The 17,704-nt window shown below is 45.5% G+C and overlaps 1 protein-coding gene across 4 annotated transcripts in view; it reads right to left on the reverse strand.

Moving 5' to 3' along the window:
• LOC122793047 (serine/threonine kinase 11 interacting protein) overlaps nucleotides 1-17,704 on the reverse strand; it is a 1,659,807-nt gene that overhangs the window by 956,683 nt on the left and 685,420 nt on the right. For all 4 annotated transcript variants that reach the window (XM_044060719.1, XM_044060720.1, XM_044060718.1 and 1 more), the window contains exon 9: nucleotides 1,027-1,130. In XM_044060719.1, coding sequence (XP_043916654.1) covers nucleotides 1,027-1,130 — 104 coding nt within the window. The remainder of the gene's footprint in view (nucleotides 1-1,026; nucleotides 1,131-17,704) is intronic.

Here is a 17,704-nt window from a genome sequence, read left to right on the forward strand (position 1 = left end):
GTTTGAAAGATAGAATCATCGAACACAATTCTGACATTAGAAGATGCATTATGAGTAATTCTTTAGCTAAACATGTTTTTGAGACCGATTCTTCACATCAGTTTAAATTCAGGGTAATAAATAATATAAATAAATCAATTAGAAGGGGTGACATGAACAATAAGTTGGAAAATAAGGAATATAAATGGAATTTACAGCTGCGGGCTGATCATCCACCTGGGATGAATCAAACAGTGTCGATCAAACCTATGCTTAGGATGAAACATGCTATTTTAAAATGGCATTTTAAAATTATGTTTACTGTTTCGTTAAACACTAATATTTGATCAGTTTTAATTGGCTGTGTGGGTTGGTTATGTTTTATTTAAACTGTGTTCTTATTTTAGCACTGAGGAAGGGTACTTGCTATCTGAAAGCTTTACACAACAATAAATGTTTTTCTTGATACATTAGTGTGAGCAGTTTGTTTCTTATTTGGCTTTTCTTTCACTTATCGCACTTTTGCTCTGACTTTGGTTTTGGTTTTAGTGTATTGTGTTTTCCTAGCATTTGAGATTCAGTACTGCAAAGCACACCCATTTTAAATATGGATTTCACGTCCCAGAGAGTCTTTAAAATTGCATAAACATTTCCACGATATCTGCCCCAGTAACTCATCTAAAAATGTTAGTTCAATGGGCTACTCATTTTGGTTGCAAACATCCATGATATGTGTTGATAGGTAGGAAAACCACATACTGGAATTTTAAAATGTGTCAGTAAGTGACAAAGACTCCTGCCTCTTCTTCATTTTCACTTTGTAGTAGGGATATCCTTTTGCAAAAACATAACTGTACAGAAAGAAAATGTCCTCTCCACTGCAGTAAGTACTGGTTAAGTAATAAGTGCCTTGTCAGCTGCAAAGGTAGTGTCTCACAGGACTATTCTTGACAGACAGGCCTTCCTTCACCAATGCTTTTTTCATTCAGGGCTACAGAAAACAGTCTTCTGACCTTTCCTTGTGTAAGTTGACCACTCTTAACTTACCTTCTTTAATCTGTGGAGCTGAGACAGAGGTGCTAACTGAGCATGCTCCAACAGCAAATTAAAAGCCAAGTCAAGCTGCTGTAGGTTTGAAAGTTGTTCCACTCCTGAATATAAAACATGGAAATAAGAACTCAAAATTAGCAAATGCTATGAAAATCAGTCAACATAGCATAAAACTGAACCAATGGCAACATTAAATCTAGACAACTAAATCTTTAAATCTTTACTTAGAAATTAAGAATTGCTTGTTGTTTAATAATTAAAAAGAAAATAAAGCACTGTAAAACAAAATTACATTTGCTTTAACATGTAATTGTGTGACCCTTGGCAACTGTCAGTTTTTGTTCCTCACAAGTAATTTTAGGTTATCTAGAAGACTGACTCTTGACAGAGCCTCATTTCAATACAGATAGTTGGAGAATGAAACGTATAAGCACATACATGGCGCTTTAACTCGGGTTTGTGCTTGAATACAATGCCCCATAAGGCAGGCACATACATCTGGAACAAAACAAACAGCACATCTAGACGAAGAACTCGGATATGCAGAAAAAAGTAAGTTATGTATTCACCATAATATTCCATCTGAGTTGTTGCTTTTCATTTGTCTTCAACCTGAGGGACTCGGATCCAGCAAGGATCCGACTCGGCCATATAATCCAGCACTGGATCCAAAGTTCAAGCTCCTACCCTACCCATAATGCCCCTCTCTCCCTCCTCCCTTCAGATCGAGTTTGTTGCAGAAACAGCACCAACCCAAGAGGCCAAAAGGCCTATCATACCTAGTATAACTGCATAAAAGTCCACCTTTGGAAAGCTGATTAGGACAAGAGGGTCCATAATACTTCAGAGTCTAGTCAGCTATGCAGCCCAAAAAAGGAAGGGGGAAGGACGGAGGGATGGTTGAAGACAAATGAAAAGCAACAACTCCGATGGAACATTATGGTGAGTACATAACTTATTTATCTGAAGTTGTTTTCATTTGATCTTCAACCTGAGGGACAGTGTCCCTAGCTACCAACATAACCTGAGAGGTCCTCAAGGAAGGATATTCCAGAGAATGGCTGTGCCAAATGAAGCCCTGCTCCTGGAAAGAAGATCCAATTTATAATGAGAAATAAAAGTGTGTGACGAGGCCCAGGTCGCAGCAGAACAAACATCATCAAAAGAAACTGTGGACCAAAAGGTCGCAGAAGTGGAGACTGACCTGGTAGAATATGCCCAGACATGCCCTGGTGGAGACAGACTTTTGGCTCAATAGACCAAGGAAATAAAACTATGAAATCCAACGAGCAATGGTAACCTTAGAGACAGGCTTCCCCAAAAAAGGTTTGGAAAAGGAGATAAAAATCTGATCTGATTTACGCAAGCTTTTAGTTCTGTGCAAATAGAAATGCAGCCTTTGCACGTCTAGTAGGGGAAGTCTGTAGTCTCCTTTGTTTTGGAAATTTGGAAAGAAGATTGGCAAGTTAATGACCTAGTTAATATTAGATTCTGAAGCCACCTTCAGCAAGAAAGATGAATTGGTCTGCAAGGATACTCTTGTCTTTATGGAAAACTAGGTAAGGAGGCTTAATAGTGTCTTGAAGTTCAGAAACCCTTTTGGCTGAAGTAATTGCCCTCAAAAACGCAGTTTCCATGACAAGAACTGCAAATCTACAGAGACAGCTGGCTTGTGGGGGGGGGGCAAAGCCTGCAGAACAAAGGTAAGATCCCAAGGGGGCGTGGGGTCCTTAACTGGAGGCCGAAGAAGAAAGGTACCTTTCAGAAAGGCATTACAAAGTTTAGCAGAAACTAAGGAGGCCGCATTTTCACCCACATGGAAGTCAGAAATTGCCAACAATGGAACCTTAATGGTAGAGAAACTAGCTCCACAATTAAAAATATCTGCCAAAAAAGTCAGAATGGCAGATATTGGAGCAGTGAAGGGATCCAGGTTATGCTGAGAAGCCCAGTTTGAAAAACACTTCCATTTGCTAGAGTAGATCTTCCTAGTAAAGTCTTGTGAGCCGCAATCAGGATCTTCTTAATGGGAGAAGAAAGCCCAAGAGTCCTGGCTATCATTGAAAGTGGCGCAGCCACACAGTGAGCTTTAGGCTGATGAGATCTGGGTGAGGAGCCCCTGATGGGAACAAAATCAGATCGGGTATGGGATCCAGAGTCCAGGGAGGACACACTATATGAGACCACAGAGTGGGGAACCAAACTTGACAAGGCCAGAAAGGGGCAATGAAGATAACCGAATTCCCCAGCCGTCTGCTTTCTGAATGAACATGGGAATAAGGGGAAGTGGAGGATACGCATAAAGTAGACCAGAGGGCCAAGCATGGACTGGTGTGTCTCTGGGGGGATCAGAGCGAAAAACTTGCTGCATTTCGCATTGGAAGGAGAGGTGAAGAGATTGCAGCAAGGCCGACCCCACTTTAGAAAGATCTTCTCATCTACTGACGGATTCAGAGAGCACTCATAAGGCATCAGAATAGATCGGTGAGCCTGTCCGCCAGGATTTTGGACTTCCCCCAGAATGTGTGTTGCCACCAGAAAATGGCCAGTGGAGGAGATCACCCAGTCCCACAATCTCATGGCCTCGCGGCAGAGGGGATAGGACCTGGTTCCTCCCTGTTTGTTGATAAACCAGACCACTGACATTTTGTCCATCTGTATGGCAATAGTCCCCGGAGGAAGAGAGGCATGAAGAGCTTGCAATGCCAAAAGCACCTCCCTCCTCTCCAGGACACTGATATGCAGACTGATCTCCAGAGCAGACCACATGTCTTGGACCATCCTTCCCATGCAATGTTCCCCCCACCTGAGCAAGGAGGCATCCATGGTCACCAAGGTCGTGGGAGAGGGAAGAATAAATGGTCAACCCAGTAGAAGGTCCTGGAACTGGAGCCATCAAAGAAGGGAGTCCCTGCAAATGCAAGACAGTTGAACAGGATGGGACAGAAGAAGGTCTAGCAGGGACCACTGAACCACTAAGGTCCACTGCAGGACCCTCATATGAAGGTGCGCAGTTGGGATAAGGGTGATCGTGACCGCCATGGACCCCCAACCCCCGAAGAACTAAGCCCGCCATGAGAAATTGGGCTAGAAAAATGTCCTGTACATGACAGCGGAGTGAAGACAGTCTGTCTGGAGGCAGGATCACTTTGCCTTGTATACTATGAAATACAAGAATTGAACTGGTGCCAGTTGGGACCTGGTGAGATTCATGGCAATACCCAGGGACGGGGCTAGATGAAGAAGGTAATCCCTGGTCTGTATTAGCCGATGCCTGGAGGGAGCAGAGAGGAGCTAATTGTCCAGGTAGGGAAAGACCTGAAATCCCTGCAGCCACAGGTGAGCCGCCACTACCACCATTACTTTAGTAAATACCTGGGGAGCAGTGGTGAATCCAAAGGGAATCCAAAGGGGAGTACTCTGAACTGAAAATGATTGGCTTGCAGCTGGAAGTGGAAAAATCTCCGGGAGTACCTGTCCATCTTGATGTGGTAGCATGCATCCTGGAGGTCTACCGAGCACATCCAGTCGTTCATCTGCAAGAAGGACAGAATAGACTGAAGGGTGACCACCCAAAACTCTGTCTTGGCAACGGACAGGTTCGGGGTTGACAAATACAGAATGGATCGTAAGTCCCCCATTTTCTTTAGCACCAAAAAAAACCTGGAATAAATACCTGATCCGCACTGGTCTGGGGGAGACAGGCTGGAGGACTCATTTTACGAGCAGCCAGGTAATTTCTGCGGCTGCCTCCTCCTTTTGACTGGGTGGAATGTCCAGGAAGAGTGAGAGTGTGAGAGTGTGAGAGAGTGTGTGTGTGTGTGTGTGTGTGTGTGTGTGTGTGTGTGTGTGTGTGTGTGTGTGTGTGTGGCAGGGGAATGAAAAAAGGGGATAGACTAACCCCTGTATATGATCTGCAGAACTCAACGTTCGTTTGTAATGGGCTCCCAGGCTGTTGGGTGCAGAGACAGGCACCCCCTGACTGCCTCCAGAGATGAGCAGTTGAGCAATCCCACAGTAGTAGACCTGTAAGGAGCGGTGTACCCCAAGGATCGGTCTTGGGGCCTCTACTGTTTGGGATATACTTTTCTGAGTTGCAAGCCAAGACCAGAGGTCTGTGGCTAACCAAGTCTGCAGATGACTGCAAGCTGGGTGCTGTCTTATATTCTCCCTAGTGATGTGAACATCCTCCAAGAGGGCCTTTTGGGGAAAATGGCATCCTCAGTAATTATCACATTAATAACGTACTAAGCATGCAGTCAGTCATGAGGGACTTGGGCACCCAGGTTGACAGCAACCGGAATTTTGACTACCATGTTGCCTCCACTGTACAGAAGGTTTTCTACATGGCCCACCTCATAAATAAGGGTATTTCATCCAGGAACAAGGAGATCACCCGCGCAACTCGCATGCAAGGCCTTAACTTGGTCTGTGACATTAATAGACCTTGTTGACGGGATAGATTTGTGTCCCAAACACTCCCCCATCTGTGGAATAGACTCCCTTCTCTAAGTCAAGTAGAGTACCTCTTTAGCCCTCTTTAAGATGAACCTGGACGACTGGATGGGAAACAGAAAATACAGCCCTGAGATCCCACCTGTGTCCCTGCTGGACAGGGTTAACAGGTGCTAACTCTGAGAGAACATGGACGTAATTCTTGTCTAGGCTTAACAGCCTGCAGGCCAATAGCCTAGTACCATCCTATGAACCTCTTGATTGTTGAAACGGTCTGTCCGGGAAAGCATCCCAAGACCCTTGTTTCTTCAGACCCCCTCTGCAACGATGGCAGCACCTGTCGTATCTCTCTCTGATCCTGGGGGAAGACATATCCTGAGTGTCTTGGGAAGAACTCAAACTTCCAGAACCACAGCTTCTTGATCTCATGCTGATGCCTTGAAAAGGATCTTTGTGGAGTGAAGAAGTGGATCCCGACGGCGGACAAGGTCTTCCCGTCCTTTTCACTCTGAGTTAATGTATCATGAACCATTTTTCCAAACAAGGTGGAACCATCGAAGGGGCTGTCTGTGAAGGCTGCCTTGAAGGGTTTCGAAAAAGCACAAAGGTATAGCCAGGTGTGTCGCCTAATGGCCACACCCATCCCAGCAGCCTTCGAGTCACCCTCAGTAGCGTGTGAGAGAAGCCTCATGGATGAATTTGAAAAAGAAGTGAGGGTGGCCATACAGGAGGAGAAGACCTTCTTTTCCTCTGTCGACATGGACCCCAGAGCACACTCAGCGACCTCCATGACCAGGTCCCTCTGCAGTCTGATGACATGTGCCAGGTAATTAAGAGCACGTAAGGCAAACGTGGCTGAAATGAAGGCCCGCTTCCCAAAACAATCCATTGCCAGAGACTCCCTGTCTGGAGGGTGGACCGTGGAGCTCTCCTGAGCAAGCTCCTTCTTGATCACTGCCACAACCACCATGGCATTGACTGGAGACCCCTTGGACCAGTGGGGCTTATCTGATGGGGCGCTTAGAACCTTATCCAGGCACTGGGAGATGGGCTCAACTGTGTCCTGTTCCTTCCATGCCCTACAGGAAATAAGATGCACTAATGGAGCTGCAGGGGGGAAACCCAAATGGTAGAAGGGACTGTACCAGATGCCTCCAGGAATACAGACTCATCAGGATTGGGCTTGAGGATTGACCACAAACCTCATTGGACCAGGATCTCCATGACATCCCCAAAGTAGAACATTGGTGATTGGTGGGAGCCCTCCCCTTCCTCTAAATTGGTATCATTGGTGAAATTGGTGGAGTCTAAGTGCGTCCTCTTGCACGTACGCTTCTGAGGTGGTTCTTCAGAGGCAGGCTCTGGGGAGGATTTGGAAGCTACTGGGAGTTCCAGGATTGGAACCTCCTGGGGCAAACTGGCAGCTGGCTGTCCCTGAGGGGGCAGGATGGAAGACTCCAGCCCAGAAAAAGAGGGAGACAGAGTGGAATCTGAGTGTCAAGTGTCTCGACAGTGCCAAGGGGACCCTCTATACCACCTCAAATGGTGAAGGCCAGTGGACCCCTGAAGACAGAATGGTCGGGGCCATGTCTGGATCTGCCACCCTCGGCGCCATGGGGTGAGCTGGAAATGAGCCTTCCAGCACAGAGGCCCCGAGGGGAAGGGACACCACCTAAAACCTCAATGTGGACAGCATCCCCTCAGATCTAACACAGAAGCTATGGCTCCGAGAGTCGGTCTGCTCTGAGAACATTGGAGCCGAACCACTCAAGGCAACTGTCGGCATCAAGGTACCAGGGACCATTGACACTGACCCCTCAACACCCAGAAACCTTAGACCCAAGGACTCCAAAACCGAAGGCCGGATCAGAGAAGGAGAGATAGGGAGAAAGGCAGACTGCATGCTCCTGGCCCCGACAGGGGATGGAGCAGGCAAAACTCCCAGCTGAATCTGGGCCCAAAGGAATTTCATCATCATCCTGTCCACTTCGGCTTCAGACAGACTCTAAGAGGATGGGACTGAAGAGGCTACCGACATTGGCCTAGAATGGCACTGAGGAGAGGTGGTGGTGGGGGACCGAGCCTGAGAGGTCTCCAGCTCTGCGGAGAAGTGTGGAGACCAGAGCTGAGGGGGAACTCCAGCTCAGATCCAGGAAGGACTTGGAAGGGGGCTCGGCTGAGGAAGAGCACTCTGGAGACCTCTTCCTAGGCCGATTCTACTCTTTGGAGCATACTTTCTCTCCATCCATGGGCTTCTTAGAGGGAGGCTGAGTCCCAGAAGCCCGGTGGAAGAAGAAGAAGCCTCAGTTGTGGGCAGGATAAGGCCCTTTAAAATAAGCTTATTCCTCCTATCGATCAAAGCACGGGGATTGAAGCCCACACAGATCGAACAGGTGGGATCTAGATTGGCGACTCCCAAACAGACCACACACACAGTGTGGGCATCGGAGGGAGGTAGCTTATGCCCACACACTGTACACTTCCTAAACCCTGGCTTAGGAGTAACAGCCATGGCAAGAAGACCAAGCACACACATGCACACATACTAGATAGGAAAAGATTTTTTTTTTTTTTTTATAGAGAATGACGCCAAGACATGCAAAGAGAAGATAGGGGAAGAAAGATAGAAAGTAGAGAAAGAGAAGAGAAGAAACCCAAAAGAAAATCACTTACAACTCTGGAGCTTGGAGCAATGGAAAACCCGTGCTGTTTGATCCATGTGGCAAATGAGATCTAGAAGGGAGAGAGAGGTGCATTATGGATAAAGGAGGAGCTTGGACTTTGGCTTCGATGCTGGAGTATACGACCGAGTCGTTTCCATGCAGCATCAGAGTCCCTCAGGTTGAAGATCAAATGAAAACAGCAACTTCAGATGCTTTATTATCTGCACGAAATTACCAAATACAGCTCCATTGTCTAGTAATAAAAATAGATGATTTGGGGGCAAGATTACAGCCACTAAAAAGTAGGACATGGTGGCAAATTTTAGTTAGTGGCAATTTAAGATGCCACACAAAACAGCTGGGATCCTGAACACCTGATGCCACAGCAACAGATGTTAACAATAAGAAAATTAAGCATAGTGTCAGGTTATACAAATTATTTCAAGCTTTTCTACATGGATATTATGGCTTTGCTGACTTCTAGTTAATGCATGCACCACTGAGCCAGAAGCTACGGTTGTACTGTCCTTTGCATTTCACATTAGTCTATTACTAGTCAATTTAATAAGTACAAGCGTCAACTGGCTAGCCTTCAGTGGCTGGCAAAATAAAATGGGACAAACCTATTTTTATGGTTAAATAAAAAGATTATCCATGAAGGGCAAATCATAAGAAAATCCAAATTACTGAACTATGCAACTAGCTCTACCTTGTAGCACTCAGTTCATACCTTTGAAGTCCAGATGGAGAAAATCCTTGACCCAAGTTTGACTAGCACTTCACATGTTTGATGGTGCTCACGGGGAGGATGGGTGAGCCAGTTCTGGTGGGGAGGAAAGGATAGAGCCTTAGATACTGCCACCATCACTAAGAGGAGGGACAGACACACACAAGAGCAGCTCACTAAGCCATTAGTGAGGGACAAGCATCTTAGAGCATGTGTGGAAGTGTGCACTCACAAGAAAAGGCACTGTGGGCCACTGGAGTCACATTTTTCTTACCTCTCCCATATAGTTCACAGGGGGTGGGGTTGGGTAATTCAAATGCTCTTACTGCCGGAAAGTCGCCATCACAGCAGCCTAAATGATGGCCACTCCTCAGACAGACCTCTCCTCATCTCTAGTTGGAATTGTGAGAGAAGGAATGGGCACTAAATACGTGAGGGGAGGCCTGACACCTGGCAGGCCAGGTATTGGGGCAAAAATCATACGGAAAAAAAATCTCAATAAAACTGCATGTGTTAAGACCTCTTCCTTTCACCTTGGTGTTGCATGTAACAACAGTTGATCTTTCATTGGATTCATCTTCACAATCCTCACTCAACAAAAAAACTCGTTTAGACCTGAGTTTAGGGACATCCACATGCACATTCTGATGTGACATACACTAGATACTTCAACACCTACATCCTCAAAGTCTTTCAGTTTGCTCTCACTTCACAAGAAATCACCTTTAAGCAAATCAAAAAATAACAGTATGACCCAAGCTCTACATGACAACGTAGTAACAAACAAGTAACATACAAGCATATACATGCCAAACTTGCAGGAAAAAACAGAAGTCAAGGATGGTGGAGAAATGTCAGGACACGGGAACATGGTAAGTTACACGTGACCCATTAAGAAAAGTCTGATACTACTCCTTTTACAACAATTGGTAGATTACAACAAAAAGCTTTGGTCTCTTTTCCCTAAACTTTTCAGCAAGACAGGGATTCAGTAAGGATGGTGGGAATCACCAATGTCATGGGACAGGAAATATATTACTGTACCTTCACTTTAGGGTCTGTCGACGATGGCCTGATACCTGATAAAAGTTCATTAGCAAACAATGGCTGTGATGGCACTGACTACTCCCAGTCCACAGTACAAACCTCCTCAGGTATATGAATGCCATGGTAACGTATGTGGTAACTATCACAAACACAAGACGAAATATAGTCCAAGCCAGGTCCTGCTCACCCCATATCCCATGGCCATGACCTCCCATGCCCTTGCCAAGGGTAGTACCAACCTACAACAGAGACTCTCTAGATTTATTGAGTAAGAGTCACAGATGACTTTCTCTAACTTATGGTGGCTTCAGGGAACTGCAAATAATGGACTGCCCAATGAAGGGAATTTTTTATGGAGTCTCTGGATGTGGCTATCAGGAGCCAATCATCTAGAAAATGAAAAGTATGGAGATATTTCTACTGCTATAAGGTTCTCCTATGCTTTGTCAACGCACCATAAATGTAGATGTTCGAGTGTCTTCACTGTTGCAGTCATGACTGTAGGGTTCTCCCCTGCCGGCAGGCAGTCCTCGGTCGGCCAGAATCCCAAAGTCTGGGTCCGGTGTCGGCTGTTCAGCCACACGCCCTGACGTCAGAGCGCCAGGAGTAGAAAGCTAACAGCCGACACCATGTTCTCCAGTTTTTCTTGCCCCAGATGTCAGGTGCTCCAAAATGAGTGAGATCCCATACCCTTTGCAAAAACACCTCAAAAGAAGGGTGAAGAAGGGAACCACACAAAAGAAAAAATGAGAGGGGACAGGAGGGAGGGAAACCCAGACTGCAACAGTGAAGACACTCGAACATCTACATTTATGGTAAGTGTACACAACTGTACTATGTTCATCGTGTTTCACTGTTGCAGTCATGACTGTAGGGTTGAATCCCAAAGCAGAATAAAAGGGAGGTGGTCATAAAGAAGAGGGGGTGGCTAAAAGGCCCTGCAAGACTGCAGAAGCAAAGCCTGCCCTAGACTTAGAGTATAGAGGTAGATTGTAGTGCTTGGAAAAAGTATGCACTGAACTCCAAGTTGCAGCTTCCAAAATGTCTTTGGTAGGAACTCCCCTGAGGAAGACAGCTGAAGTAGTAGCAACTCTGGTAGAGTGAGTCCTTATACTCCCTGGGATTTGCTTTCCATGGTGTGAATAACAAAATCAAATGGTCGGTTTTGAAATGGCTTTACCTTGGGAACTTGAAGCATAAGAAAACAATTGCTCTGATTTCCTGATGTCCTTGGTTCTGTCCAGGTAAAAACGTAGTTGTCTGTGTACATCCAAGGAATGCAAGATCCTTTTCCCCCTTATTTTGAGGACCGGGGAAAAAAGTTGGCAAGTGAATAGTTTGATTTAAAGCCACTTTGGAAACCACCTTAGGCATGAAAGTAGGATTAGTCCTTAAAGACACCCTGTCTTGATGAAAAATAATATAAGGTTCCACAGCCATGAGAGCTTGCAACTCCGAAACTCTCCTGGCAGAGGTCAGAGCTAACAGGATGGCTGTCTTCTAAGATAAAAACTTGATGTCAGATGTGGCAGCAGGCTCAAAAGGAGGTAAGGTGAGTTTTTCCAGAACATAGTTGAGATCCCAGGCAGGAATGGGTGAAGATCTAGGGGGCCTTAGGTTCTTAGCTCCTCTGAGAAACTGTCTCATGAGCTGGTGGGAAAAGATTGGAGGGTCTGCATTATAATGAGCAGAAATAGCAGAGGCATGTATCTTTATGGAAGAAAAAGAGAGACCCTTATGTAAGAGGTCTGTCATGTAAAGTAAAATCAAAGAAATGTCAGGAAAAAGAGGATCCGAATCCTGAGCCTGCATCCAAAGCAAAATCTTTTCCATTTTCCTGCATAAGATTTTCTAGTGCTAGGCCATCTGGCTTCTAAAATGACATCCATAACCTGCTTGGGTAGGAGAGAATGAATCATAGACCTTGAATTAACCAGGCCGCCAGGCTGAGGGTTTTGACATGGGAGTGCAGAACCAGACCCTGGTGTTGGGACAGAAGGTTTGGGGTCTGTGGTAAAACCCAAGGGGGCTCGAGAGAAAGGTTTTTCAGTGTTGGGTACCAAAACTGTCGAGGCCAATTTGGGGCCAGCAAAATTATCATCTTGGGCTTGTCCTGTTTGATATTTAATAACACCCGTGGAAGAAGAGGTAGAGGCGGGAAGGCATACCCCGAGAGGTTTCTCCAGCTGAATGATAGTGCATCCACTTTCCAAACTAGTTTGTGGAATGTCCTGGTGCAAAAAATCTGTAGTTGATGATTGAGGTGGGATGCAAAGAGGTCTATGTGAGGACATCCCCAGACTGCTGTAATCATCTTGAATATTTCGGTGTCCAGCATCCATTCGTGTGTATCCGACAGGCTTCTGCTCAGACTGTCCGCCAGGAAGTTTTGCTTCCTTGGTAGAAACTGAGCTTGAAGTTACAATTTGCAAGCTAGAGCTGTGTTCCATAGATTCATGGCTAGTCTGCAAAGGGGATAGGAATGTGATCCCCCTTGCTTGTTTATGTACCACATAACTGTGGTGTTGTCTGTCCGTATCAGTAGATGTCCTGGTTGTAGAAGATTCCTGAAGGCCAATAGAGCATTTTGAACGGCTAGCATTTCCTTTAAATTGATATGCAGGTGCTTCTGATCCTTTGTCCAAAGGCCCTGCAGACAGTTGCCCTGCAAATGGGCTCCCCATGCATAATCTGAGGCATCCGTGGTTAGTATCTGACTGGCTGGAGGCAGACTGAAGGGTTTCCCTTTGTTTAGAGTACATGCCTTGGACCACCAAAGGAATTCCTTTTGAAGACAAGGCAGGACGGTGATCTGTATGTCTAAACTGTGGCAATGTTGAGACCATACACTTTTTAGGTACCACTGTATTTTCCTCATATGTAGTCTTGCATATGGTACGAGAAGGATGCAGGAGGCCATGTAACCCAAAGCCTGCAGGAATTTCCTTGCAGATAGCACAGTTAATGTTGCCAAGGTTTTGAAAGGTGAAGCCAGCTGTAATTGTTTTTCGTATGTCAAAAAGGCCATCTGGGTTGTAGTGTTTAGAAGAGCACCCAGAAAAGTTATCTGTTGTGAGGGTGTCAAATTTGAATTTTTTATGTTTACAGTGAATCCCAGGAACTTGAGAAGTTTCTGAACAAATTCTAGATGCTGGAGTAAGACATCCTTGCTGTCTGCCTGAATAAGACAATCGTCCAGATAAGGGTAAATCTGAATTCCCTTGAGTCTGCAATAAGCTACTACAGGAGCCAGGCACTTGGTGAAGACCCTGGGCGCAGTAGATAATCCAAAGGGCAGCGCAGAGAATTGATAATGCTTCGATCCGGCCTTGAACCTGAGGTATTTTCTGCACTCCTGCCTGATGGTAATGTGTAAATAAGCCTCCTTTAAATCCAAAGTTACCATCCATGCAATTTTGGAATTTGTAACCTCTTGAAACCACATCCAGAACCCACTTGTCTTGGGTTATATGAGTCCAATTTAGGTGAAAAAGTTTTCCTCAGAGAGGGGTTTCCAGGCAAGAAGTTCCTGCAGCCCAACAGAGGGAGTCATTGAGCCTGTTTCCTATGAGCTCTCTTCCCCTAGGGGTGGAAGCAGTCCACTGTCTTGGTCTATAAGAGGCTTGCGTTTGAGGCCTTCCTTGGGAGCGTCTGTATCTACCCCTCTGAGGCCTGTCTGAATTGGAAAAGGACCAATTTTTTGTAGGCCAATTCCTACTAAATCTGGGTGGCTGTACTTGTAAGAAATCCTTAACCGTTTGCATGGATTTTGCCTTGTCCTCCATCTTCTTTATCACCTCTTCAGCCTTTGATCCAAACAAAACATTATGCTGAACAGGAGCATCCAATAACTTAGCTTTTACTTGATCTGGCAAGTTTTGTTCCTTTAACCAAGCATGCCTTCTAATGACTGTACCAGAGGCAGCGGCCCTGCAAGAAGCCTCCAAGGCATCAAATCCACAGTGTAAGCCATGCTTCCCAACTTGTTCAGTGGCATGCATTAAGTCATGTAATTCCTTATCATCCGCACAGGCGGAAATGGAAGTTAGCTTTTGCTTCAAAACAGACAGAAGGAATTGCTGGTATTTCAGCATATGAAATTGACAGTTTAAAGCCCTAATAGATAAGGTAGCTGAAGTGTACACTTTTTTGCCCCATCTTTCTAAAGATCTGGAATCCTTCTCAGTGGGAATGGGGTTCTTAGAAGAAGCGGCCTTAACCCCCTTAGGGCCCTGAGAAATGGTTTCAGGATCAGCAGCAGTGTTCTTGTATAAAAACTGGTGGGAATCAGTAACCCTATAATATCTGTCTGGCTTAACAGGAGCTGGAGGAAAAGAGTCAGGAGTTAAGTTAGCCTCCGAAAAAGCATCATCCACAATATCCAAAATAGGAGGAATAGCCAGGGGTCTATGTTGGGGAAGAAGAAGAAAATCCCTTAGTCTTTTCTTAGATTCTGAGTACTCCTGTCCTTCCCAGTGAAAATGTTCCCTCATTTCATGCAAAGTTTCCCCAAAAGAGAAATCCTCAGGGGGAGAAGCTGAAGGAATGGAATCCTCAGCATCAGAATCCTCATAAGGAGGGAAAGAATATTCCTGGTCAGAAGAAGAAACTGAAGAAACAGAAGCCTGGTCAGAGGAGTCATAATACACTTCCTGCCTTGGCCTTTTATCTGGAGGGGGATGTGAACCCCTAATCATAGTAAGTAAGTCCTCCGCCATCTTAAGTAACTGTTTCTGAGACTTGGGTGCCGGATCAGAAGAGGCCCGGGCTGCAGTCTTTGATTTGGAAGGAGTCTTTGCCTTTATTAGAAGCTGAGTAGGCCTGAAAACCCCTTCGGAAGCCGGTACCTGCACAGCGGCTCCAGACCCATCCGAAGGAGCATTGTCCGAAGGTCCTGCAACAGAAATATTCAAAGGCCTAGTTGGCTCCTCGTGGGAGTCCGTTTCGGCTATCGGTTCCAAAATGGCCAATGACAGGGGCTGCAAAAGCGCCTCACTGACGACGGCCGAACCTGAAGCTGGCTCTGCTTGTACAACATCGTCTGATTTGGACCTCGGAGGCCTGTCTTTATCCTTGCGTCGTTTGTGAACTCCGGTAGCCGGAACCGTATCCGACGACATTTTGTAATTAAAACACCTACCAAAGTAATGAAATGCAAAATCGTACCTTTGTTTAATCGTACGTTGATTGAATCTAGCACAAAACCGACAACTAGCTACGTCGTGGTCAGGGCCTAAGCAAGGAATACAGTAAGAATGGAAATCCTTATGAGGTATTTGCTTCCCACATGAAATACAATTATTAACTTTTTCTGACATCAGACTGGAGCAAGAAAAAAGTTTCCCCAATGGGGTACTTAGCTTTGAGTAGGAGAAGAAAGTCTTCGGACTGAAGTACGTATATAAAAAATTGTCAGGAGTCAGCCAACCGGCACTTGCAAACTGCTATCACCGCACGGCAAGAAAGACTGGAGAACATAATGTCAGCTGTCAGCTTTGTACTCCTGGCACTCTGACGTCAGGGAGCGTGGCTGAACAGCCGATGCTGGACCCAGACTTTGGGATTCTGGCTGACTGAGGACTGCCTGCCGGCACGGGAGAACCCTACAGTCATGACTGCAACAGTGAAACACGATGAACATCTGCCAGCAGCTGACAACATCTTTATAGAATCTAATTGGTGAAGAAAATTCAGATGGCAACCATTTCTACTGGAAGTGTTGTCCACCTCTGCAAACTGGCAGAATTTCCTGTGTGATTCCAGTCCATTAAATTCCAAAAAGGCAGCCATTACATTCAGAAGTACCATGCAGTCACCTACAGAGAAGAGGGTTTAGTCCCTTCACAGTGATTTCCATAAATTAAATGTAACAGATGTACTGGATGAATGAAGCCGTTAAAGTCCAGACTAGGACAAAACTCCACCATCTCATGTCTGACTGGAAGGAACAGCAGCAGAGCTCTTCCTGGGAAAGAGATCACATCTGAAAACCACTCCTCCATTGTGATGATCACATCTGAAAGCTACTCCTCCTTTGTGATGGTTTACTAGCCCAGGATGAATAAGCAGACCCTTGGGTAGTCCCAGACCAGAGTCGGGACTGTGGCTGTATAGTTGCCTAGGCCATCCTCCTGGATGACTTAGCTGGCACTGAAAGATGGGAGTTGAGCATGGTGTAAGAGAGTATGTCACTTGAGAATCTTCCACGGATGGTGTTTAACTTTTTCTTGTTTTAGGGATGGCTGTGCTTAGAAGAGGAAGAAGTGGAAGCAAAGATACAATGAAGGACCTCCACAGAGGTGAAGACCTGTTTACATAGGAAGTTGTTAATGAAATTTTGAGTGTCATTTTTTAGACGAATAATAATTAAAAAAATAACGTATAAGTTATGCAACACTGTATATTTGACCCGTTATAAACTAAGATATAGAAAACATAAATAAAAACAATAGACCCCAATACTGCTTCTTTGCCCCCGTATCACTCAGTTCATAAATATACAAACCTTGAAGTTGCACAACCACAGACTAACGAGAAAATGTTTTATTTATTTATTTAGTTTACAAAAGCACTAATTTCTGTCTCCCTTCTCCAAATTACTGAACCTTGGAATTAGTAGTAAAGACACAGCATAGCAGCTGTGATGAAGTATGACCTGAAGAAATGAGTCACTGACACTCCACAGCTTTAACTAAATATCCCCAGCTCTTCAGGTCTCTACAAAATGAAAGATGATAAAACTCCATCTTACTTTCCTATGCAATAGGTCAGAGGTCAGGTAATGAGCAGGCTAGCTAAAAGAGCACCTTCCAAAGAAATTCTGTTACTGTGCATTTCTTTCACAGAGACTAACCTCAGTCATGGCATCTTGAATTGACACACACCTCAGCCTGCAACTCTACCACAAATAACTCTGACTGAGGGACAAAGAACAGTCTGCTACAGGACATGGCACTCTGCAAGGCATTTATGGAGGAAAGAATCACAGCAAATCTAAACTGCTTGTCTTGAACTTAAGTGCCCCTTCAAAGAACGGCTCATCTACAGAAGTGCAGGCAAAGTGGACTTGTTCTCCACTGCTGTCTCTGAGAAAACGACTGCAGGGTCCCCTGACTCCAACTAGGAGTCAGAATGTAAGAGAGTACCAGTCTCCCCACCAGAGTGTAAGGGAGTACCAGCCTCCTCACCAGAGTGTAGGGGAGTACCAGTCTCCCCACCAGAGTATAGGGGAGTACCAGTCTCCCCACCAGAGTGTAAGGGAGTACCAGTTCCCCCCACCAGAGTGTAAGGGGGTCCCAGTCTCCCCACCAGCTATCAGAAGAAATTGTCTTACCAATGGGATGATCAAACGCCACTAAATAACTTAATACATACAAATACTGGAGAAGGGAAACAACTGCATGTTAGCATTGTTTCTTAGGATGATTACTGCTGGAGAGAGATTTTCTACTGGATTCTGACAATACCCCTAGGGGTGCAAGTTCACAGACCCAAGTCAGGCATCAAATATCTGTTTGATGTCTAGTCTCGGAGATGCAAGCCCAATGCATTTTCCTTCCCAGGTCCTGCCACCCTCACTGGACCTGAACAGAGTCATCCCAAGAGGGGAGTACTGGCGACTTGTGACAGGGTTATTCAACCACTCCCCTAGGATCAGACTAGTTGGCCTTGAGCAAACAACTGATAAACCAGAGGATCACCAGTTCAAGAACCCCAGGATATGACTCGGAGGAAGTGAGAGACAGGGCACACCTTCCTGGTCCCCTCATTTTGGTCATGGTCT

This window comes from Protopterus annectens, chromosome 2.part0, assembly GCF_019279795.1.
Source record: "Protopterus annectens isolate FY-2018-M chromosome 2.part0, PAN1.0, whole genome shotgun sequence".
Classification (NCBI taxonomy): Eukaryota; Metazoa; Chordata; order Ceratodontiformes; family Protopteridae; genus Protopterus; species Protopterus annectens.